The sequence below is a fragment of the Cyprinodon tularosa genome, unplaced genomic scaffold (assembly GCF_016077235.1).
Source record: "Cyprinodon tularosa strain WSP-4 unplaced genomic scaffold, ASM1607723v1 ctg637, whole genome shotgun sequence".
NCBI lineage: Eukaryota > Metazoa > Chordata > Actinopteri > Cyprinodontiformes > Cyprinodontidae > Cyprinodon > Cyprinodon tularosa.
The window spans coordinates 604,504-628,413 of NW_024039382.1; the positions used below are offsets into that span (position 1 = coordinate 604,504).

Below are 23,910 nucleotides of genomic sequence, written 5' to 3' on the forward strand. Positions count from 1 at the left end.
CCTCCAGTTTGGGGGTCACTGCCTCGAGGGCCCCATGACCACGGGTACCACTGATGCCTGACCTTCCATGTTTTCTCCAGCTCTTCTCTCAACCCCTGGTATTTCTCTAGTTTATCATGTTCCTTTTGGTTTGCCATTTCCATTCAGTCCGTCTGTATCTGGAAGTCCCACAGGATCTATGCTCTGTCATTCTCTACCATCTTTGGAGGTGTTTCCCACTTTGACCTTGCGGTTTCCAGCCCACACTCTGCACAGATGTTCCTGTACACTATTCCAGCCTTTTGGTTATGGCGCTCATTGCATCTTTCCCTGCAGTTATGTGGCGGATTGTCTCATGGGCCTCTTTGTATATACACTATATTGCCAAAAGTATTTGCTCACCTGCCTTGACTCACATATGAGCTTAAGTGACATCCCGTTCCTAATCCATAGGGTTCAATATGACGTCGGTCCACCCTTTGCAGCTAGAACAGCTTCAACTCTTCTGGGAAGGCTGTCCACAAGGTTTAGGAGTGTGTTTATGGGAATTTTTGACCATTCTTCCAGAAGCGCATTTGTGAGGTCGCACACTGATGTTGGACGAGAAGGCCTGGCTCTCAGTCTCCGCTCTAATTCATCCCAAAGGTGTTCTATCGGGTTGAGGTCAGGACTCTGTGCAGGCCAGTCAAGTTCATCCACACCAGACTCTGTCATCCATGTCTTTATGGACCTTGCTTTGTGCACTGGTGCACAGTCATGTTGGAAGAGGAAGGGGCCAGCTCCAAACTGTTCCCACAAAGTTGGGAGCATGGAATTGTCCAAAATGTCTTGGTATGCTGAAGCATTCAGAGTTCCTTTCACTGGAACTAAGGGGCCAAGCCCAGCTCCTGAAAAACAACCCCACACCATAATCCCCCCTCCACCAAACTTTACACTTGGCACAATGCAGTCAGACAAGTACCGTTCTCCTGGCAACCGCCAAACCCAGACCCGTCCATCAGATTGCCAGATGGAGAAGCGCGATTCGTCACTCCAGAGAACGCGTCTCCACTGCTCTAGAGTCCAGTGGCGGCGTGCTTTACACCACCGCATCCGACGCTTTGCATTGCACTTGGTGATGTATGGCTTGGATGCAGCTGCTCGACCATGGAAACCCATTCCATGAAGCTCTCTGCGCACTGTTCTTGAGCTAATCTGAAGGCCACATGAAGTTTGGAGGTCTGTAGTGATTGACTCTGCAGAAAGTTGGCGACCTCTTCGCACTATGCGCGTCAGCATCCGCTGACCCCGCTCCGTCAGTTTACGTGGCCTACCACTTCGTGGCTGAGTTGCTGTCGTTCCCAAACACTTCCATTTTCTTATAATACAGCTGACAGTTGACTGTGGAATATTTAGGAGCGAGGAAATTTCACGACTGGATTTGTTGCACAGGTGGCATCCTATCACAGTTCCACGCTGGAATTCACTGAGCTCCTGAGAGCGACCCATTCTTTCACAAATGTTTGTAAAAACAGTCTGCATGCCTAGGTGCTTGAATTTATACACCTGTGGCCATGGAAGTGATTGGAACACCTGATTCCAATAATTTGGATGGGTGAGCAAATACTTTTGGCAATATAGTGTATATATGTTCTTTGTTGACCTGCAATATCCGTCTATGCCTCTGGGGCATAGACCAGGTTTGGGTTCTTTGTTAGCCCTTAAATGACTCCCCATCCCAAAGGGGCGGACCCTCATCCGGTTCAATTTGCATGCTTTCTAAACCAAAACAAGGCTTTGTTTTTGGCCCAATCTATAAAGCCTCAAATTCAAAGTTATTTCTGACATTTTGAATTGAAAAATCTTCAAACTTGGAAACAAAGTCCAGTAGATTGTTTTATAACTCTTTTGTAATGACAGTGACCCGGATGACTGAGAATCTTCACCAGCATGTTCAAACTAAATCCAAAGTCATCTATCTGCCTCCTTTTTTTGTGAAATAAATGTTGGGGAATAATTCAGATTCAAAGCACCAAACAGTCCAACACTAAACTAAATGTAAGGATTTAATTTTATGGGTTTTATTTTACATGTTCAGGATAAAAAATGAATTAGTGTAAATGTTTTGATTTGTATTCATTTATTTTCTGTCATCTTTTTGTATGAACCATACAGCAATCCTGAGCTGAGCTGTTTCCATCTGAATACACAGAGCTGTTTTATCTCGTTAGTCATCATACATTCATTCCTTAATGCAAAATGGGAGATATTAGTTGCATTTATACCTGATTTTTCCCTTGTTTTTGCCACATATTTGACATTTGTCAACCTCACATGCATCTCAGCTCTCAACCTATTCAGGGGCGGATCTAGATGGGAGGGCAGGGGTGGCCATGGTCAATCACTGGCCCCCGCTGCCATTTTTCCTCTCTAATACAGACCATGGCAGCAGTAATACTTTCAGGTGGAATGTTCTAATTTATTTAATATTTCAGTTTTTCATGTATTAACAACAAACCAACATTAGGCATACTTTGGTTTATTAATCACATCAATATACTAATATTAAAGATGACAAATACAGAATGAAAGCTCTTTTCACAATTAGCTTTTGTGTTTCACGCGGTAAAGAGAAAATAATTAAAGTCTTCAATGAAATCTGAGATTAATACAAAATACAAACATGTAGTACTTCCAGCAGGTGGAGGATGAAGATGATGAAGGCTGGTCTAAGGAAGTATGCTGGTGAAGATACTCAGTCTTCCAGGTCATAGTCATTCTAAAGAAGTTTAAAAATAATCCACTGAAGACGTTTCGCTTCCCATCCAGGAAGCTTTTTCAATTGAAAATGTCAAAAATAGTGGTGAGTTCGAGGTTTTATACAGTAGCCCAACAAAGTCTTATTTTGGGTTGGAAAACATGCAAATTGAAACGGACGAATGTGTTCATCCCTTTGGAATGGGGGTCGTTTGGCTTCTTTGTTAGCCTGCAATGCTCCATACCTGTCTGTCTCTAAAGTGGGGGTTGTTAAAGGGAATTGTTGGCCTGGCTGAACAGGTGAGGTCTTTTGTTTCCCTGTGAGGAGGTGATGGTTGCGATGATAGCGGGAAGGAATCAACTCAATTACTGCATCTCAGAAACTTAAACAGTTTTTCTCTACAGACTCGCTGTAGTTCCTTCTTTGACCTCAGAAGCTAAACAGGTCCTGGTTCTGAACCTGCTGACTATATTCCTCTGATCAGGCAGTAACTTTCTGCAATGTCTTGAATCAGAGGAAGCGGTGCCTCGAAAAATTCCCAGGCTATGATTTTAAAATGGTTTGTACTTCTCTATTGATCTTTGTACTATTAACACAACCTGGGTTGTCTTAATTACCATTTGGAGGTTTAGGGCTGAACAATTTTATTTCAGTTTTTCTTCGCACTAACCCCAAACATGTAGATGTTTCACTCTAGGCTTTATTTCAAAGCTTGCTTTCCTGGAGTCCATCATTACAGGACTTTATGTAAAAAAGTGTTTCATAGATCTGCTGCAATTCTACCTTTCTTTGTGGCGCCACCTAAAGGGCTGGAGAAGTTTAGTCCTATTCTTGTTAGTTTATAGCGTGAATAAAAATCAGCGCCTCTGGAGTTAGAAAATTCTCAAAAACGTTCATTATCCAAATTATTCAGTATTAAACTGAATCTGTAGTAATAGTTTGAAGACAAACGCTCAGATCTATCCATGGGTTTATTGTGATACTGGAATCATTTAATAGCTAAATATTTCTCCTTAATGTTAATCAACCTGATGAAAAAAATGAGTTAGAAAAACCCCTTTTCTCTCAGTTAGCGGCACTGTAAGGCCTACAAATATAATTAAAGTAAAAAAAATCCCATTTTTCAGACTGGCATTGACCAGGTGTTCGTCCCAAAGCGACAAACGTTTAAGGTTAGTCAAAAGGAGGCTCATGTAAAAAGCTTTTGACATAGAATTTATACAATTTTGAAATCCATTTCTCCCCATACTCTCATTTCCTGCCCCCCCCATTAAGCCCAGACCAGTTACACAAAGCCCCATTTCTACAAACACTAAAACCAGGGTTTATACAGGAATGAATAACTCTAATTTAATGCTTTTTATTTCTTTTAATGCTCTTAGAAATAATTTTAATGCCACCAAAAGGTACCTGTTGACAGGCTGCAGCCATTGCCCGAATTCCTTTTGTTGAAATTGGCATTCTTCCCCATCCTCTAGCTTTTCTCCATCTTAAGCTTCCTTTCCGAACATGCGTCTTTGCGATCAACTGGAAGCAGTTCCACGCAAATATATTGTGATAGAATATCTCTGACGATATTGTTTTTATAAATGTTTTTTAAAGAAAGCATTTTAAATGCCACAATAAACACATTTAATGAATTTTAATGCCAATTAAGGCCTTAATTTAAAAAATAATTTAATGACTTTTAATTATTTTTAATGACCCGTGGAAACCCTGAAAACATCAGTGCTTTACAGCAGCAAACAATCCAGAATAATTAGACTTTCAGATGAAAAAAAAAAAAATCCACACATTGGGAAAAGCTAATTTATTTGAATAAGATCAGACGGTACAAAAAAAGAGGCATATTACTAAAAAGGTCCATTTGAAGTAGGAAATCAGTCCTTAGTTGTATAAATGAACTGATTTCTCTGACGTGGTGATGTCAGCAGAAACGGGCAAATAAAAGGTAGTGGGTGTAAATAATGGAGCACATATGTGGTCATTCTGCAACAAAAAAACAATCAGCAGAGGTGAGCAAACATCTACGGCAGCTTTAGAGGTAAAAGGAAGAAGATTCCAGGGAGGCCGATTTATTCCACATTCTGAAGGTTTCTACTCATTTGCATTAATACAGGAGGATGGTTGCTGCATGCAGAAGGTTAGGAGGTAATGCCAATGAAACGGATCAAACACCTCAGAGTTTCCTCTGATCGGCTGAGTCATTTAGAAAAATGAGATTTCAGTAAACGGCAGGTTTAGGGTTTGATCGTCGCCTCCTGCAGATCCGTCAAAACAAAAGCAACAGCAGCAGCTCTGCGTCTTAAAGAAACTAGAAGGATGGGAGCATTTCTATTGGCTGATCCAGGCAGTAAATGAGCCCCTTTGGTTTGCAGGGTGGGGGGGGGGACTCAGAGCAGCTGAACCGGACCCCCGGGAGCCCATGGCTACAGGCTCCACCTCTACAGCTACACTCAGGCTCTAACTAAACTCTCACATGTCGTACTGCTGGCTGCTCTGGTTAGGGAGAAGTAGTGGTGGTGGGGGGACCACGTCATCCAAAGAAGGAGGGGGCGCTGCAGCTCCAGGGTTAGCCGCTTCCTGTCCCCCTGAGGGGTCCGACGGCGCCGTAGCTGCGGGGTTTCCATCCACCGGAGGGGGCATGCTGTTGCTGTCGTCACTGGGGGCGCTGCTCACAGGAGTGCTGCTCTCCCTTGGGGGCTCCGGGAGGAGGCCTGCGTTATCGGAAGGGGGGGAGGGGGGGTCTGATGGAGGAGGGGGAGCGGACTGTTGGTCCGAGAGGGTCTCTGCAGGCGCCGCTTCGTCTGCTGGGCAGAAGAAAAACATGAAACTTCCCAGATAAAAGCAAACATTTAGCTCCAGTGCAGAGAACCGTACCCGTCTCCATCGGCGTGGGCTTGTCTTCCTCTTTGGTCCCTGAGGCGGAGTCCGCGCCGCTCTGCTCGGCAGCTTTGTTAGCAGCGGCTTCCTGTTGTTGCTGCGCCGCTTTCTCCGCCTGCTCGGCGGCCTCGCGCTCCCGCTCCTCGGCTCGCCGCCTCGCAGCCTCCTCTGCAGCGGCCATCTCTGCTGCCAGCTTCTCCATGTCCACCTCCACCTTCAGGCTGCACAGCTGGAGACAAGGAACGGTCAGCAGCAGCCAAACTCCTCCTCAGAGGAACATCTGAGTCAAATCCCAGTTTGGACTTGATTCCACTCCGTCTCATCATTGGGAAGAGTGGAAACAAATCCAGGAGTTAGAAAGTTTTTTATTAACAAACATCTATAGATAAACATGGCTGAAAGAAGTAATATTCTAATGAAACAAAGAAAAGATTTTTATATTTTTATAACCTCGACATATTTTCCTGCCCTGAATCAACACCAGGAAACATTTCTTTTAAGTCGTAGGGAAGCGGCTGTTCCAACCGTTGCATTTCTGAATTCCAGATAAAGTGAATGTGATTGGTCAATTATCTAGAAGTGCGAATGTTGTGGCGGAACGTTCGCAAGCAAGTTCGATTGTGGCTGGTGTGTCGGAAGCATCTTGCTAACCAGTTAGCAACTTGGTCGCGCAAGCTAACGCTAACTCAACTACAGAAAAGTTAAAGTAATAAACTCACCATTGAATTTTTTTATATGCAGATTTTTTTAACACAGAAAAATTAAACTGAAAAATAAGTATTGAAAATGTAATCACTTTGAAATAGTAATGCAAATTTTTAACTTGAAGAGAAAATAAATGAAATTTCAGCTGTAGAAATAATGACAATGAACTTTTTGTTTAGGTCAAAAAATTGTTCTGAATATATTCTAACGCTAAAACAGTAAGTACAAACATACAACATTTAAATTTCAGTGGCATTTTTAATTCAAATCCCAGCGACACAGATTTAATTCCATACCAGAATGATTTGACAATTAAATATGCCTTCCCTTCCACTAAACTAAGCCATGCATCGATGTGAGACGCTTCTTACCCTCTTCAGCTCAGTGTTGAAGGAATCAGTAGTTTCCAGGAAGCGGCGTTTCTTTTCTTGGTGGCGGTCTTCAATCTGCAAAAGTTCTGCTTCCAGCTTCCTCTGAAAAGATCCAGAGACGAAGAGCTCAGCGGCAGCCATCATCATCCGCCCAGTCACACAGCTGCTGAACGGCAACCAACCTGATGCACCATCAGCGACTGGACCTGTCTCTTGAGGACCTGCATGCGGGCGGTGGTGACCACAGAGCGGACGTCGGGGACGACGATCTCGCTGAGGATGTCGCTGATGAGCCGATGGTTCCTCTGGAAGCGAGCGGCTGCAGAGTGCTTCACTGAAAAGCCGTCGTCGTAGTCTGCAGAGACAAAGACTAGATTCATTCAGGTCACACCATCCAGCTCAGCTCTCAGCATGTTGGTTCATCAGCCGGATCCCTCGGTTCTGCGTTTTGAAGATGAACTTGCCATCAGGGTCTTCAGCCGGCTGAATGCTCATGTATGGCTCCCCTTTGTCCAAACGGCTCTGCCTCTGCCGGCTCTCCTCCTCCATGGCCGCCTCGGCACGGTTCTTAGCGTTTACATAAGCTAAGTAAGCTGGAGAGTTGTGATAAGCTTTCAGAGAGTCCGTGTACTCGATCTGCAAACAGGAAGGATAAAGAAAGAGCCTAACTCAAACCTGTCAAATCGGACAACTTAAAAGATGTTTCCATTCGGATAACGCAGCGATACAGACGCTGAGAACGATCCGAAAGGCTAAACAGAAAGATCTGACAACTTTGAACAGTCTAGATTTCAAAGACTTAGACTATTAGCCTGAATAACAAACAGAACCAGTGAAAGGAAAGCTTAAGGCTGATTCGTACTATAGGTCGTCTGCGTAGGTGTCGCAGTGAACGCAGATATGCCCCGCCCCTCCCGCAGACACTTTGCTGCACCTCTCCACAATTGTAGGTGACCGCAGACAGGAGGCCTCTGATTGGTCAAATCTACATCCGCTCTACTCTATGCGTATGTCCTGTAGGGCTGGGTACCGAACTTCGGTACTTTTATGGTACCGACCGAAATGCTTCGGTTCTACAGGGTATCGAAACATGCCTCGTCTTTCGGTACCAAGTTTCGGTGATTGGCTGTAACACTTAACGTGATTGCGTCATCCAGGAAAAATACACAGGTCGTCACGCCTACAGCCAGGGTTCATGTGAACTGGTTGTGAGCGTCGCAGAACCCCTTTAAAATGCCCCCCAGGTCAAAAGTGCGGCTTCACTTTATTAAGACTGATGCTAATAGTGCGCAATGCAATATATCGTGCACGGAAACTATTTAAGAGCAGAAAGTCGCCCAGTGTTTGACTGCAAGAAGAGCGGACCGCAGCCGGCGCGACCATCCTCCTCTCAGCAGCCCGTGGGCGGAGCAAAGCCAGAGCGGAGTGAATCATGCGAGACACTCTTGGAGAATGCTGCTTTCAAACTGGACGCAGCAGGAGCAGCAAAATCACGTCTGCTGCTTCCTTTTTTGCTGCTTGTACCAGCTTCTGACGCGCGGCTGAAGCAGCTTTGCTGCTCTGGCTGCGCGGTCAAAAAGTGTGTCTGACGCGCGTTGGGCGGAGCTACTCTATCCTTTATTTGCCTTGCAGCTATATTTGCTGTGATCAGTGGGAATAAAGTAGTTTTATTATGTTTTTAAGTGGGAAAATCCACCTGAAAACTTAATCAGTGCAGTCAGTTCATCCTGCCTTCCAATATTTCTGTGGGAGCCGCTCAGACCAACACATACCAGCGGTGCGCTGTCAGTAGGATCCCATTCAACAGGCTTGTTTGTCAGACATGGTAATTTTTCTAAAGGAAAACTGCTAAGTAAAAAGGTCCTCACAATGTAACAGTGAATATTAGATACTGAATTTTTTTTTTTATGTAAGAGGAAAAATGTAAATGGAAAAATCAGAGCTTAAAATAAAACTCAAGATTTGTACTTTTTTATGTTGTGTAATTTTCTTTTTTTCCGAATTGATATTATAAACCTGGTATCGAAAAAAGTATCGTTCAGGAACCGGTATCGAAGTGAAGGTATCGGTATTGGTACCGGAACCGAAATTTTTTTAACAATACCCAGCCCTAATTTCCTGTTTGGTTCCTTACCGACTTGTTTTGTTTGTATGATCGCCATTGTGGAAAACGACTCGTGACGATGGACCAGCTAGAAGAGCGAAGTGCGCGAGAACGCTGCGACCATTTTCCCACCTGGATCCCCGCTCCTTTTCACCCTCATGTTCCTTCATTGTCACACAAACTTGCCCCCACTTCCTCACCGCCTCGGCCGCATCTAGACCCACAGCTAGTTCCTGAATTTCTCTCCTAGAGGCAATTCTATTCAGTCTATGTCTATTATTTTAAGCAAAGTTTAAAATCTTTCAAACAGCTGCAAGAGTTTAACTCTTTATAGTCATCCGTTTTTGATTATTAAATACAGAAAACCTCGCAGCTTACAGCTGCATAATTGTTTTTGACTCGATGTGATTTCCTTTCTGATCTTCTAGCCTCAATCACCTTTAGGGATTTACATGTTTGGATTCCTACATAAACTGGCTTATAGAGGAGTTTGATAACGTTACAACAAACAGAAAGTATCCGGATCTGCAGGAATCCAAAAGTCAAAGCAACAGACGAGGAAACATTCACCCCTCTGGATTAAATCCTGCATCGGGAATATGTCAGATTAGTCAAGGGTCAGAGCTGTTTGATCGGCTAACACCTATTAGCTTAGTTAGCTCTGGTTTTTAGGGGGAGCTCAGACCAGATCGACCCTCTGAGGTTTAGAGAAGATCAGGTCATGACTACTAACCTAAAACTCATGTAATGCATCTTAAACATTTGGTTAAGAGGTTACACAGCGTTGCTTCAAGGATTGGAAGCAGATTGCTGATTTAAAGAATATCTATAAAACAATCCAAACATGAGAAAACGCAGCAGTTCTGTTCCAGTTCGGTCAGGCGATCATGTGACCCTAAACGTTTCCCACGCTGTGCACGGCCTCCTGGCAGCAGCAGCTCACCTTTTCAGCTTCGTACTCATTCAGGTAGTCCTGCTTCTCCTCGTCGGTCAGGTCCCGCCACATTCCTCCAATGATCTTCCCGATCTCCCACAGCTTCAGGTCTGGGTTGGAGGCCTTCACCTGGTCCCATACCTTCAGTCGGTATGAAAGATGCAGACAAACACAGACCATCAGATCACAGCAGCTTACATGGAAGCGAGAAAAACACAGGAGGAAAACCAAGGAAAGGAACTAAACTAGTGTTTTTATTCTAAATCTCTGCTGAAAGATCTGTCCAAGTAAATAGATCTACAAGTTGATCTCAATAAATTACAATTTCATCAGAAATTGCCCGCCGGCCAAATGCAAAATAAAATATTTATCACTCAAAATTATTTTAAAATCACCGACATTCGATGAAAACGACGCAGAAGCGTTGCCAGCACCATTTTTGTGGTTTTGTACACATTCTCGCGTAATTTGAAAAGGCCCATGATTTGAAAAAGCCGGGAGATTTTCCACCAGATGGCGGTAATTTTGATGTAGTAACCAAAACGACAATACAGCTGCATTTATTTTGTCAGGGAAAACTAATCCTGAGTCAGTTAAAAGTCAGGGAATTCTGAAATGATGTCAGACTGTGGAAACCCTGAATAAAATAACTATTTATAATCATTCTCTAGAAAAGTCACATTATATTAATAGTATCATCTTATATAAACGTGACTCTAAAATAAAAGTTATTCATTTGTGACATTGACTTCTGTCTTGTGATTTATCTTAAGTTTTTAACCTGTCAAGTTTTTTTAGATTTCTAACATTACAATTTATATATTTCCAAGCACACAACAGTTTAAAGCAAAGTTTAGTTTGAAAAGAATGTGCAGGAAGGATTGAAAAGCATGTTAACACGGTAATGTAGGCTTGAGTTCATTATCTGATGCATGCAGATACACACCAGGAACCTGGAAGCTTAAAAAATACTGAATTACAAAAAACATTAAAAAAAAACAAACATGTTTCATTGATATAGATACAAAAATAAAAATTAGGAACTATATTTATCAAACATTATACTGGGCAAGTAAAAATTGTTTCTGGGCAAATGAAATGTTAAAGTCACTTGCCCGAAGGCGAAGCCTTAAGGGCTGGTTATCCTCCTGCAGCAGTGTGTCGCAGTGAGCTTGATGCAGACATTTTGATTTATGCTCAATATTGAAGCGTGGTCTGTGCTGTTATTCCACGCCACAACGTAAGAGAGCAGTCACAGACTAGCTGTGGGTCTAGATGCGGCCGAGGGGGTGAGGAAGTGGGGGCAAGTTTGTCCGACAAAGGAGGGACATGAGGGCGAAAAACAGCGGGAATCGCGCACCCCGCTCTTCTAGCTGGTCCAACTTTCACGAGTTGTTTTCCGTAATTGCGGTCATACAAACAAAACAAACCGGAAAGCAGATGTAGATTTGACCAATCAGATGCCTCCTGTCTGCAGCACTGTCTGCGGTTACTTTGCGTTCACTGCGACACACACGCAGACGACCTAGTTTCGAAGTATAAATCAGCCTTTATGCTATGTTCAGACCGCTTTGCAGAAAAGCAAAGTCAGTGGTTGACGAGCATCAAGGCACAGCTAAAGGTCCTGCATGAGCTTCTGAGCATCTGAGGCTCTTTGGAAGCAGCAGCAGCTGGATTTGGAAGAATTGTACTTATGCTGCTCGACGCGCCACATCAACCAATCAAAGAAGCTGACCTAAATTGACTTAAAATGTCAAAACCTTCCAGCAAACATAACTAACCTCTACTTCCAGCCGCCACCAACAGTAGCGGACTGTGCAAGGGGCTGCTGTAGAACGGGACTCCCAGTGACAGCGCACCGCCGGTGTACGGGGGTCTGAGCTGCTCTGACAGTGAAATAACATTTGAAGGCAGAATGGTAATCCTGATTAACTGACTGCAGATTCAATGTTTTCAGGTGGATTTTTTCCAATTAAAAACACATTAAAACTACTTTTTACCCACTGATCACAGCAAATATATAGCTGCCATTGTTACAGGCAAACAGTAGCTCCTCACAATGCGCATCAGACCCACTTTTCGACCGCGCAGATAGAGAAGCAAAGATGCTTCAGCGGCGCGCCAGAGATAAACTTGTACAAGCATCAAAACCGAAGGAGCGTTTTTGCTACGTGCGGTCTGAATGTAGCATTAGAGTTGTTATAAGAGAGATCAGAAGCAACATGGCAGATGAGCTGAACCCACCTGGGCTGCTTAACACCTCAGCAGAACCAGAGAAGGATCTCCTTGGTGTCACAGTGCGTGCCAAAGGAGCCCAGTGTGGAAATAAATTCCAGCACACAGAAAAAACCCTTATAAAGTTATTCAAGTCGGCTTTTAATTAGCTGGTTCATTTGACTGATGTTCTAATTTACTGAGATCCACTCGTAAAATGAAATTTGCAGCTAGTGGTTTTCTGACCCCACAGGTCAGACATGAGGAAACCAGAGAAGAGGCAGCAGAGCAAGGGACTGTAGTTGACAGAACAGGAGAGTGAAGAAGCTCCACTGGGTGGAGGTGGCGGTGAGGCGTCATGGCTTGGCTGTTTCCCGCCCTCATCCCCCTGCAGACCTTTCAGGGGAGGGGAGGACAAGCAGTAAAAGCAGACACCGTAGATGGGTGTCTTACCTTCCTGCTTACCTTCCGGCTGTACCGCATGTATGGCATCAGAGGCTTGTCTGGAGGTTTGGGAGGCTTTGGGACGGTGATCCCTGAGGAGTTCTGTGGGAAAAAAACACAGGAAGGAAGAGAGGAGGATGGTATTTCAGATGGGACAGCATGACAGGGAGGGGAAGAGGGCAGACAAAAACACCGTAAAAAGGTAGCTCATTGGTTGGAACCAGGAATGGGCCGGTGTCTGCTATGAAAGGGGAAAAAAAACTAAACTTTACCTAGGATGGCAGAGGAACTGCTGAAATGATTCCTGAACCCCCCATACTTACATCAAGCTAATAATGAGCAGTTAGGAAGCTGTGTGTATGTCAGTTCTGCGCATGAACGGCGTTCAGTTTTAAAGTAATGAACACGAGCGAAAGCGAAGTTCACTGAGAATATGGAGCGACAAACACAGCCCACATAGGCGCTCAATTGGTCACTTTTGATTGGATAACATCAGGTTTTACGGCACCTATTACAGCAAACAGCCTGACAGAGCAGCGTGTCTACTGCTAGTACCAGTCTGCTCCATTCAGACTCAGCTGCTGGGATTTCTGATGCTAGTTTAGCAGAGTTTGATCAAAGGAAGACTGGGACAGGAAAAAAGTTAGCTTTAAGTGCAAACTGTGGCCCCGGGACTAAAAATAGTCCGTACATCAGCCATGTCCACTTCAACTTTAAAGCGAGACATGAAGTTAAAGCACGTGAGCTATCTGAGGAAATATCTGCTACTGAATGAGGAATGGAAGAAATTATTTAAATCAAGATCTTTTCAGCAGAACCTGAATGTTTCTGAAGTTTTGTGTTATTTGGCAAAAATAAAATTTTTCTGCACATCCAGTAAACCTTGACTGCATCCAGTATTTCCCATTTCTTTCTATATTATCATCACACATTGAAAGGGTGAAATATGAGGTTCTATTGTGGCTCATGGGGAGTTAGCCTACTGAGTTAGAGCAGTGCTCTATGAAGGTTGCAAGCGCCTGGTTCGAATCTTTTGCTTAGAAAACATGCAAGTTAAATGGACGAACGGGTCCACCCCTTAGGAATGGGGGTCGCCCCATACCATGCCCCATACCTGTCTTTGAAAGGGTTTTTTTAAAGGGAATTGCTGGCCTGAATGAATAGGCCAAGTCTTCAGTTCGCCTGTAAAGGGGGTTGGGGTTGCAATGATAGCAGTAAGAGATCAACTTAATTGCTGCATTGTAGGTTTTTGAAAACCTGATGGGAAGAGAAACATCTTCAGACTTGGAAACAAAGTCCAGTGGATTGCTTTTAAATTAGCTAGCTCAATTTAAAAACCGATTGCCAGCTCCACTGGGCAGATAAATCCTTCATGTAGGCTTGCATGATTTCAAGAAAACTAACAAGAGATAAACATGATGACCAAGTAAAAAGCATCGGCTTTGGAGGAAAACCTAAACCTGCTACGTTCGCCCCGTCTGGAACCACATGGTGTTTAAGTGGGGCAGACGGTGATGACATTTACAACCAATAGGCATTTGAGAGAAAAAAAACAGTGAGTTTAACCAGAGGAAAATCAAAGAGTGATCTTCTTTCAGCTTTTTCAATGATTCACTGAGTTTTAAAATAGTTTCTGAGCAAATCTAAACTTTTGCCTCCCCTAAACAACCTTTTCAAGCTATTTTTAATACAATGGCTTAATTGTGGTTGGAGGTTCAAGGTTAAAATTGACAATCCTGAAGCCAGAAATTCAGTAGAACTACAGGATGCTCCCAGAAACGCTGATTTAACCCATCATGTTATTTCCCAGCTCCACAAGATATACAAAATAGGGCTGGGCGATAATTCAATAACGATATATATCGATCAATAGACGTGTGGCGCAATAGAAAAAAAGAGGGTCGATAAAAGTTCGATAAAAAAGAAACGCAGTTTTCCTTCCTTCTCATTGTAGCCTAGCATGTAGGTTTATGCTAGTCACTGCTTCCTCTCAACCAATCACAATCGCGGACCCAGGCACGCTGTCACCAAGCGCCGCCCTCTCAAACCACAACACAGAGCACATGAAGCTGTGCAGCAAGGAGAGGCAGAGGAAATTGTTTTAAAGAAAGGTTTTTGTAGTTCGCCAGTTTGGCAGTATTTCGGTTATGGCAAGTCGGACCAAAAACAAACCACAGTCATCTGGAAAATGCGTAGGGAACCAGTGAAAACCAAGTCTGATAACGAAACCAACTTTTTTTTTTTTTTATCATCTCAGCCGCTCACAGCCGCAGGAGTACGAGCTGTGTAGGCCCCGACGCGGCTCTCCTCCGAGGAATCTTCGGGAATTTCGGGAAAATATATATATATTTTCAGTTCTGGGCAGTTTCCCACGTAGTTCTAACAATTGAGATAAAAATGCTGAGGGGCCAGAAACTTCAAAGTAATAACTCAGGTTAAAGCAGGAAACGGGGGCGGCGGTGGGGGGGCATTTATTTATTTGTTATATTTATTTTGGTCACTTTTCTGGTCCCTTTAGTTTATGCTTTGTCAGTATTTAATAACATAACTCAGGTCTCTTAAGTTATTTTTCTTTAAAACAATTCTGTTATGGTTAAAAAAGTTGGTTAAATAAAGATTTAATTCAAAGTCTGTGTTTGTGTGTTTTATTAAAATTAAATCATTTAGCAATATTATAAAAAGTCCAGGCAGAGTTGCACATAAAATATGGTTTCAAATCTTTTCAATAATTATCGATATCGATCAATATCCATTTTTTTTTTATCGATAAGCTTTTTTTCTATATCGCCCAGCCCTAATAGAAAATAACAAAGATCAGTGATCCGTAGACCGAGCCTCCACCTGCCAATTTATTTTTATTTGTTTTTAATTGAAGCAGGAGGAATCGGATGCAAGCGGCGTGTTTCAGCGTATTCCAAGGGGAACTAATAATGTCACACACTCATCTTCTGTCTCAGACTTTCTGTGTTAAAGTTGAAACACTTTAAGCGTTAGTGACCTAGGCGTTGATAAGCCATTTGGTGCTTTTAATAAAAACAATTAGAAGTTTCCTATCAGTTTAAAAGATTTTTATTACCAAAGCAATACTAAATAAATATGTAGAGAAGTTCACAGCGGCCCATGCCTCATCCGTACAGCAGGAAAAACAAATTACACAAAAACAGTAAGCTTTTTAAAAAGCTTCATTGCTGCGATTAACAGCTTTTTTACCAGGTCAGCTAGTCTGGAATAACGGCGTAAAATGAATGGAAGGACTGCCTACAACAACAATGAATCATGTAGAGAGAAGCAACAACAACCTCTTTAGCATGTTCCCTGAAACTCCCTGAATGTTTTATTCCTTAAAAAGAAATACAGCATCCTACCCCACCCTCCCTCCCTCCCAAACTCAGATCCTCCATCCGTTCATTACCCTGCTGGAGCCTCCGGAGCTCCCTCCCAGCCGGAGGTTGTTGTAGGCCAGATGGCTGTAAGGGTTGTAGCCCACAAACCCTGGGGTGGAAGGCATTTGCTGATGGAAGACAAATGAGACAAAACACGAATGAGAAATGGCTCACAAACAAGAGGAGGAAGAGGAACAAACGAGGTGAAATAAAAAAGGAGTGGAAAACATGAGCCATTGTTTCTGATGACCTCATCATGCAGAGCAAAAAGACACGACTAGCCAACGAGCAAGCAAGGAAAAGAAAGTCTAAAACAAGCACTCGGGTCTGCTAACGCTACAGCGGAGAACTTCCAGGCTTAACTACACCCCCATCAGGATTATGCTCATTTCTGTTTGAGCACCTAAATAGTTTTATGATGGAGAAGCAGGAGAGAAAGCGGTGATGGAAATTGGTGGCAACTTTAGACAGAGAAGGAGAAATGGAAAAGCAAAGGGCAGAGTGGAAAAGCAGCACAGCTGTTGGCCTCAGAGTAGAAACAACGGAGCTGAGACCATCACTGAAATACTTACTGCGGTTGGGGCAGGGGGGGGAGGTGGAGCGTAGGATGGGCGCTCTGCAGGGAAAAAAACAGAAGAAAAGCAAGACAACCTGCGTTATGATCACAGTGCTCTAAATTCCAGCTGGTTTGAAAAAATAAAATTCAGAACAAAAAGCCAACATAGGAATTTATATTAGCATCAGTTAGATGTTTGGAGGTTTCTAGATTATTTGCTACAGAGCAAAGCCCTGTAACATAAACAGAGAAGCTCAACAGAACCCTGAACCCATTAGCCCTCCGTTTCATCTGTTTTCAAAGGTTTCTGAGGCAAAAATATCCATAATAAAGGAACGGGGACCAGATGAGCCTGGAGGAGACTGTTGCTATGACACCACGACCATCATCACTTTAACATGAGGTCTTTTGGAAATCGTATTCATCTAAAGATACAGGGATATACCTGACCGCTAATTGTCATGCTAATGGTGCTAACCACACTTAGGATCACGCCGGCTGATGTTCTTAAAAATGTTTGCAAGGAAATCGGAACTTTATTCTTAAGTTTCATAAAATCTGTTCCTATTATTACTATCTTTCGATTATCCACTGCAGTACTGGGAAACACCCCCACCAGCCGTTCCTTCTAACTGGTTATGCTGCTGACACAGTGCCACTGAAGTTTGTCAAGCTGCTATACATAAAGTGGAGACAGGAAAATACAGAAGCTCAATCTTCCCCTGCGTACACCATCAGGCAGCAGCTCCATCACTTTAACATGAAGGGTACAGCAGCTCTCCGCTGAAGAAGCTGCTGGAACAGCTCTAGATCGCCCTCATCTGCTAAAGCCTGAGAAGGCAGTCACACCTTATAAGCGCTCTGATTTTCACCTTCTGTTCCTTACAGATTCTGTCAAGGGTTTGTTCCCCATCTTTGCTGGATAAAGTTATAATTAAGCCCGGTCCAATGGGTATTTTTAAGAGATTGAGAAGTTTTTAATTTGACTAAGGTGACTGCATGGCGCGTCCGCAGCTGCAACATTGCTGATGTGCACATGAAAAATAGACAATCCTGCCGTACAGCTTTAAGTTGAAGAGGATCAGTTTTTTTTTGTTTTTTTTTACATTGGCCCTTTGATTTTACGTTATTCCATCATGTTCTACTCACCTATATAAGTTTTGTGTCATTTGGAGCCGTCCTGAAGATATTCCGTTAGGTTATATCCAGTAACGTCTTCCTATGGGCAACGACTTGAAGGCACAAACTAAACTGTTCATCATTTATTCTTTATGGTACGCCAGCATTCAGAACATGTAGGCCAATCACTGTCCCCCAGACATCCGCGGTTATATTTGTTATATTTATATTTTTTAAACAAAGCGGAGTGTGTATGACGTCATCCGAGCGCTGGAATGGAGTTGTGACAGGCAGCCCGGGCCACAGGCGGCTACGCTCTACCCCTTCTATTCATTCTAACTAATCTGAATCGTTCAATTCCATTTGGAGAGCGAGATCATCTGTGGTAGCAGCACTAGACATCTTCCAGGCATGTGAGGAAAACTAGCAGCAGTTCAGCGGACAGGAAGAATGAATGGTAGCCGACAAGCGCGGATGACAATAATGGAAAGCCAAACGTGCCGCATATTTCATAAATTAAAAACTGGAAAGATCTCTATTTGTAAACATTAAAATTTTACCTGACACACTTCAATTAAATAAATACATGTTTTTACCCTTAATAAATCAATAAATATTTTTCACTTATTTAACTATTAAATGTTTCTCTTGCTTCCAGAAAAGCTTATTTAAAAAAATTGAGACCTCATATATGTGCGTGTCCGTATCTAAATACACTACATACAAATTCTGAATTTAATGCGCCCGACTCATCAATTCTGTCCCAGGCCCAGCCAATGGCCTGCTTAGACTCAAAGCAGCTTCGGTTCCATAACTGCACTTTGTTTGAATTACCAGAAACAGCATTTTTATCGTACTGCTTCGTAACAACAGCTTTTCTCTCTCAGTCTATTTATAACTAATCACAGGAGGCAGCTGATAATCTCCGTATTGCTCTATTGAAACGTTTTATTATAATCATCTTCATTTCTCATGTCAAATTTGTGAATTCCACTGAAATTGATCGTATTCCTAAAAGAAGCAAGAGGTTGCTGATCTATTATTTAGTTTTTGTTTTGTTTTTTATTCATGGCCTGTGTGGAGCAACTATATCGTTTTATCAAAGCAAAAAAAGAAAGATACTCATCAAATGGAAAACTAAAACGCAGAAAGACTCCAGATTGTTGAACAAAAAGAGCAGGGTTGTCTGGATTACATATAATAATCCAAAGCTTCAAATTATGGAGGGTTATATGAGGTTGATCCCAATTATTTTGACATGGGGTGAGTATTGGCAAGTTGTGACACGATACGCATCATAATACTTGGGATGAGATACAACATTATTATAATATGTTGGGCTATTCTACCCAGCTAATATCACAATGAAAAGTAAAGATAAAATAGCAAGTGCTGTATATATGTATATGTAAGTTTTAGAAACCATGTTGTTTTGGGTTTGAGTCATTCCACGTCTGCCTCTACTACAGACACCACAGTATGACAAAGGGCTCAGAGGTGCCATCTACCCGAGCAACAGTGTGGAAGTAATGCATATCACCCCCATTATTTTAGGGAATTAAAAGAAAAAGGAGAAAATAGCTATTAAAGCTGAAAGAATATTGAATATTTATATTATAGAATACTTAAGAATATTGATAGCCAATTAAAAAATTCTAATATCAAGTGTGTCTGAAGGCAGTGATTTTTGTTTTTAATCAAGACGACAATAGATCCAGGTAACAGCGGTGAACACTTAGTGAAGCTTAAATTTTTTTTTGCTCCTTTTTAGTTCACAGTCCAATTATGGGTCAATTATTATCAGGTTATTATCAATAATTTGTCGATTTTATCTGAGCTTTAAAAACTGTCCTGTATTGAAATAACACCAAGGAGATATTGCATAACCTCATTGCTTTAGCATTGAGGGGGACCAGAGAGAGTTTATCATACAAAACTTTAAACCTTGTTATTAACTGCACCAATGATGCAAAACAAAATTTCATTACAGCGGCAAGATAAGGAAAACTAGCTAAAGTTACTATATAAAACATGAACCAGGTACTTTTATTTACACATACTCATACTTACTTGACATCTTGCTGGACACTGGATTACAAAGATCAGACTGTTTCCATGTTGGTTAATATCTACAAATAATAATAATAAAATAAAAAAACACAGATTATTTTAGCAACCACTAAAAGTCAACATTTAAAAGTAAAAATGTTTAAATGCGAAAATACAAAACGAAATATGGACTGAAAGATGGTATCAAAATCTTTGGAAAGCATCAATGAACAACGACCGAGTTCTAGCAATGTAGGCTAACGCTAACAGGCCTGGCCTACAAGATGAAAAGATAACACTAAAGCAGAGGAATATTACACCTCTGTGACACTAACCGTCTAAACTCATTGACACAACACTACTTATGAACAGAAACACAAACATAATCTTAACAAACTCCTTGCAGACGTACAGTCCAACCTCAGAAGAATGCAGTCATTTTGTTAGAATGCTAAGCTAGCAGTTAGCAGAAAGTATCCACCCCAGATGGCTAAGTAACTAACTGTCATGCTAAACTACCGACACAAAACAAGGCGACTGCAATTTAAAATATGTTTACAATAGCATATTATAATATAAAATATATTATTCAATAAATATAAATAAATTCCTAAACCGCTCACCCCGGCAGCCTTTGTTCCCTCTGAGAGGCCTCCTGTTCCGCCTTTTTCCCTATCACACACAAACCGGAAGTGTTTAGTTTTTCTCCTAGAAGGGAAACGACCCTTTCAGAATAAGAGCTGGGAAACTAGACAATCATGTTTGGTTGGAGTTTCAGACTTTATTCTCATAATTTTATGGCTTTATTATTATATTATGAGTTTATTATAATAGATTTTATGAATTTATTCTCGTAATTTTATGACTTTATTCTCATAATTTTATTACTTTATTCTCGTAATATTATGACTTTATTGTCATAATTTTATGACTTTATTCTCATAATTTTATGACTTTATTCTCGTAATTTATTTACTTAATTCTCAAAATATATATTAAAAAAAATCTTTAGCCTGACCCTAATACTCCTTCGTACGTCTAGAAGTCGCTTTATTTTTAATGATGTGATATCTTGAGATAGGTAATAATCACTTACCAGATAAAAAAACAAATCAAAAACACACACACACACATATATACAATTTTCTAAAAGAAAAGAGGGATTTGTTTTTTTTATATAGTATGGAACTTTGTTGAGTGTTTTTTTAAATGAAATACAATTTAGATAATATAAGTTGATGATTGATTGTACACTTTACAGGAAACACAACTATAGGGAACAAATGCAAGAACAAAATAAAATATAAGAACAAAACAAAAAAGAACACCTACAGGTCTGCTACATGTAAATTAAAATGATTAAATAATTGTTTTATTTCGATTGATTTATTCAATGAAAACAATACAATTATTATTTTATTTTTTTATTAGTGCTACTCAGTTGTGCAGTGGGTAGCACTGCTGCCTTGCAGCAAGAAGGTTCTGGGTTTGATTCCTGGCCCAGGGTCTTTCTGCATGGAGTTTCCATGTTCTCCCTGAGCATAGTTGGGTTCTCTCCGGGTACTCCGGCTTCCTCCCACAGTCCAAAAGCATGACTGTTAAGTTAATTGGCATCTCTAAAGTTCCCTTAGGTGTGAGTGTGACTGTTAATGGTTGTTTGTCCTTTTCTTCTCTGTGTTTCCCTGCGATGGACTGGAGACCTGTCGAGGGTGGACCCCGCCTCCCGCCTTTAGACAGCTGGAGATAGACACCAGCATCCGTGTGATGGAAAACGGATGAAATGATTGATTTATATTTTTTTTCTAGTTTTATAATGGCATTCCAATATATTTTAAGATCTTTTATTTTAAAGATATAACAGTAGGGTATGTTTTTTTTTTTGCCAAATAATTTCATTGAGATAATATTTGATAAAATTATACTTAAATGATTGCAAAAATTCCAATTATTGACAATAAAATACTAATTTGCTAAGAAAAAAACATGTTTATTTCCAGCTTTATTTTCTTTCTCTGAAACCAATTGAGCATTTCCTTGGCTGTGCGTTTATCGTCATCATCCTGGTAGATGGCAGCACACTTTTATCAAGAATGTCTCTGTACATTTTTTCTTTCATCCTTCTTTTAATTACTTGAGGTGTGCCAGTACCGTATGCTGAAAAACACTCTCACGCCATGATAATCCCACCTCCAAACTTCACTGTTGCTATGGTGTTTTTGAGGTAATGTGCAGTGCCATTTGATCTCCAAACATGATGTATATTATGGCATCAAAAGACTTCAGTTTTGTTTTCATTTGACCAGACTATATTCTCCCACTGTTTCACAGGCTTGTCTAAATGTTGCACAGCAAATTTTAAACAAGCTTTAACATTGCTGTTTCTTCAGCAATGGAGTCTTTTGTGGTGAGCGTGCATACAGGCCATGGAGGTTGAGTGCATTACTTATTGTTTTCTTTGAAAAGATTGTATATGTTATTTCCATGTCTTTCTGAAACTCTCCACTAGTGGTCCTTGATTCTTGGAAAAATCCTCTGATAATTCTTTTCATTCCTCTGTCAGAACTCTTAGGAGGAGCCCCTGGCGGTGGTCGGCTTATGGTGAAATTCTGTTCCTTCCACTTCTGGATTATAGCCCTATTGTGCTCACTGGAACATTCAGAAGTATAGAAATCCTTTTTGTAACCAATGCCATCATGATGATGAGAAAACTCTTAAATTTTACCCATCATGAGATGTTTGTTGTTTGATCCCAGAGACACCTTTATAGACCATCATTTGGGACTGACTAGCTAATATTAATTTGGAATGACAAGTGGCAGGACTGCTTTCTAATTAATGAAAGATTTTGATCAACAACTGAACACAGAATGAATGAATTCGATCATTGGAAGAATGTTTAGGTCTGTAGTTTCTAGAGGAACTTATTTATCTTTTGCAGAATGAAGTAGAATCATCTGCTAACTGGGAAATTTTGGTTTTTCTTTGTCAAAAACACAAATTCCAGTGAAAGAAGTTTTTAATATTTAATAGTTCATGGTTTGGGCAACTACTAGGAAGATGTAAATTCAGACATCTCTGAGCTGTACCATATATCAATTCAACAGAGCTGTTATAGTTTTTTCAATCAGATTTTTCATTCCCTTCACAAAAGTGATGCCAAATTTCAAGTAGGATAAGGAGCAGTGGCGGCTGGTGAAAAATATTTTTGGTGGGGCTGATATAGCCTAGTGTATGTCTCCAACTAATCCAGAATAAGAATTCAAATAAACAATTGGACAATAAATACAATTTAACAGTAATGATTTAATTTACTATATAATAACAGTAACAGTGATGATTTGGGTCACTGTGACGGGGTTCTTTGGCCTCCAAGAATCCAGGCTCAGTCGGGTTACCGGTGTTGGTGATTTATTGTGCTAAAAAACTCAAAACAGGGTGCAAAAGAAACTAAACATGTACAAGATACTCTGGGCCTCAGCCTCCCTCCAGTTACCAGCAATGTAACAAAGAAACAGAAAACAAAAATGGCCGCTCTTCTTCCCACAGCCCTCATTAAATAGTTTAAGCCCCTCCCCTCAGGCTCTCTTATTTCTGATTTCTTCTCATTAATCAGTTTTGTCCATATATTACCTCCACAAACAATTGATGTACAAAAACAAATAATTTTTACAACTTAATTCCTTTACAAAGATTAATTGACTTATTCAATTACACCAAACTTTTAAACATAAAATAAAAAATATATAATCTGACAAACATTTAGCGAGTCACGTGTTGGTGACGTCACTTCCGCATTCCAACAACTCTGGCGTTTTAACCGCTTACTGAGCGTTGCCTCAGGTTTGAACCCAGCAAAGACGCCACCAGACTGAAGATGACAAGTCCCCGTAGCATAAACACGTACACACACACACACACACACACACACACACGGCTAACCCCACTGAAATATTAAGTGTGCACCCTCAATGCGCCAGCAGGTAACCAGCAACAGCTTGTGTGTTTTCAGTTAATGGAGCTACTGGGCTCAGCGCGAGTGTATTGGTCCTCACAAGCACAGTATAACAGGAATGTGTGTGTGGCACACAAAGTTAAAAATAATAATAATACATTTTATTTGTATTGCACTTTACATTTAAAAAAAAAATCTCAAAGGGCTACAAAATTCCTAGTTAAAACAAAACCGTACAATAAAAACAGTATACATAGTTAAAACGAGACATTACAATAAAATAACATACGTAGTAAAAACAAAACAGTAAAATAACCATAAAACCACACGGATAAAATACTAACTAATGTTCAAAGGCCATTTTGAATAAAAATGTCTTGAGGCCTTTCTTGAACGCCTCCACACTCTGTGGGACCCTAAGGGACTCTGGGAGGCCATTCCAGAGTTGTGGGGCAACTGCCCTATCTCCCATTGTGCAGA

The 23,910-nt window shown here is 41.2% G+C and overlaps 1 protein-coding gene across 4 annotated transcripts; it reads right to left on the bottom strand.

The window, feature by feature from the left end:
- Nucleotides 1–5,148: 5,148 nt before the first annotated feature.
- Nucleotides 5,149–20,203, bottom strand: LOC119798817 (SWI/SNF-related matrix-associated actin-dependent regulator of chromatin subfamily E member 1-like). 4 transcript variants are annotated; one of them, XM_038308443.1, is made up of 11 exons: nucleotides 20,102–20,203; nucleotides 19,500–19,558; nucleotides 16,327–16,370; nucleotides 15,784–15,882; nucleotides 12,393–12,473; nucleotides 9,723–9,854; nucleotides 7,140–7,311; nucleotides 6,858–7,030; nucleotides 6,676–6,777; nucleotides 5,597–5,828; nucleotides 5,149–5,526 (listed from the first exon to the last, which is right to left on the bottom strand). In XM_038308443.1, exons 2-11 carry the CDS (start codon nucleotides 19,504–19,506, stop codon nucleotides 5,192–5,194), a joined length of 1,377 nt encoding a protein of 458 aa, XP_038164371.1. In that variant the 5' UTR covers nucleotides 19,507–19,558; nucleotides 20,102–20,203; the 3' UTR covers nucleotides 5,149–5,191. The 4 variants fall into 4 exon arrangements, with proteins under 4 accessions (XP_038164371.1, XP_038164370.1, XP_038164368.1 ...); XM_038308442.1 differs by having other exon boundaries at nucleotides 5,149–5,523; nucleotides 12,381–12,473; XM_038308440.1 differs by having other exon boundaries at nucleotides 12,381–12,473.
- Between the last annotated feature and the right edge of the window lie 3,707 nt (nucleotides 20,204–23,910).